The 1513-nt window shown below is 47.5% G+C and overlaps 1 protein-coding gene across 1 annotated transcript in view; it reads left to right on the top strand.

The window, feature by feature from the left end:
- The window catches only part of LOC119564794 (adhesion G protein-coupled receptor E2), a 23964-nt gene extending 22451 nt beyond the window's left edge, over positions 1-1513 (top strand). The window contains exons 10-11 of the mRNA XM_043533242.1: positions 221-325; positions 1115-1513. Of these exons, the coding sequence (XP_043389177.1) occupies positions 221-325; positions 1115-1150 (141 nt within the window). The 3' untranslated portion in view covers positions 1151-1513. The remainder of the gene's footprint in view (positions 1-220; positions 326-1114) is intronic.

Below are 1513 nucleotides of genomic sequence, written 5' to 3'. Positions count from 1 at the left end.
GATTAAATCTGGTAAAGTCAGCAAAAATGGACATGGCGTATTTATTCACCATTGTCAACAGCCTGCAGGGAGCCTTCATCTTCCTGGTGCACTGTCTCCTCAATCACCAGGTAACGCCCATGGCGCATCATCAGCCACCCAGTGACTTCACGGGACTTAGTAGTGGCCTGTCTGAGGGTGTTAGTTACATGATGTAGTGACCATGTCCCTTATTCTCCAGGTGAGAGAGAAGTACAGGAGATGGATTAAAGGCACAAGAAAACCCAGCCCCACAACTCAAACGTTTAGTCCGTCTGTGTCCACTGTCCCTACCAGCACCAAGATGGTAAGAGATCCTCTATTCTGTTCCAATACCAGCATCCAAAAGTCGCATCCATCTGGGTCTGTCAGAGCTGCTGAGATGCCTTGTCCCCTGAGTGACACATGCTTGTTTTAACCCATCTGAGAACGGCATTGGGAGTCTTAGTGAGGTTTAATTGCTTCCAAATCAAGGGGGAATCCCAGGTCTCCTAGAACGCAGCACAGAACTCGTCTTTTCTTGCGCACCTCCACGTTCCCTTCCCTTTGCTTCTTTGCAAGCTCCATGCATCACTCGCTGTGGAATGGGCTGGGATACAAATTCAGGTAATTATCCAACTGGGGAAGTTTGCAAACCAAAACCTGGGTGGAAATCTTCTCAGTGCAGATGGGCCAGGCCAACGAAGAGTTAGCACTGGATGGAATTTCCTCTGGCTCCGTTACCTCTACTGGGAAAGGATCCAGAAGCTTTGTCTGGAGCGAAAAGTGGAGACTTATAGCTGGGAAAATCTCCCTGCTCCAGTCCCAGCACGAGACATCACAACCTTTGTCTGGAAGTACACATTTCTGGTTTATTTAGAGCAGCCTCTATTAAGTGCTACTTTATGGCTTACCTGTGCATGGGTTGGGGAAGGGAGCGGGCTTTGTCTTCTCTTATTTAGTTATTTTCCTGCACGTGATGTCACTTCAGTGGAGGCTGGCTGAATTTTGCAGACTCTGCACTATTCCTGAATGAGGACCCAGTCCTGATCCCATTGAAGTTGACTGGAGTTTTCCCTTGGGATTTGCACTCAATGTATATTTGTTTTGCTGGCAGGTGAGTTGGGGAGAGCCCTCCACTTCATCTCCATGAAACAATCACCTCTCCAACCAACAATGTTTATCGTACAGCCAGCTTTGCTGTGTCAGCGGGGCAGTTGCCATTCTTCATCACAACTACATACAAAACCTGGAAGGGGAAGCGGGATTGGACAAAATCCTCTCTCTAATCCAAATCCAAAACTCCTACTGAATTGAAAGGCCACCCTAGGGTTTTAGCTGCGTGTGTCTCCCAGATTTAAAGGGCCAGATCCCAGGTCAAAGAGCAGTTATTTCTTAGGGAAAGCACAACATGTGATGGGGGGAGGTGATTTGCAGAGCCCTTGCGTGCTTTGTGTGTGAGCTAGCTCTGCTGTTTCACTGTAATGTGTAAATAATAAAATAATCTGCTTATGGA

Source organism: Chelonia mydas, chromosome 20, assembly GCF_015237465.2.
Source record: "Chelonia mydas isolate rCheMyd1 chromosome 20, rCheMyd1.pri.v2, whole genome shotgun sequence".
NCBI classification, from domain to species: Eukaryota; Metazoa; Chordata; order Testudines; family Cheloniidae; genus Chelonia; species Chelonia mydas.
Note: the sequence above shows the minus strand (reverse complement) of the source record. Positions and strands in the feature narration are given on the sequence as shown.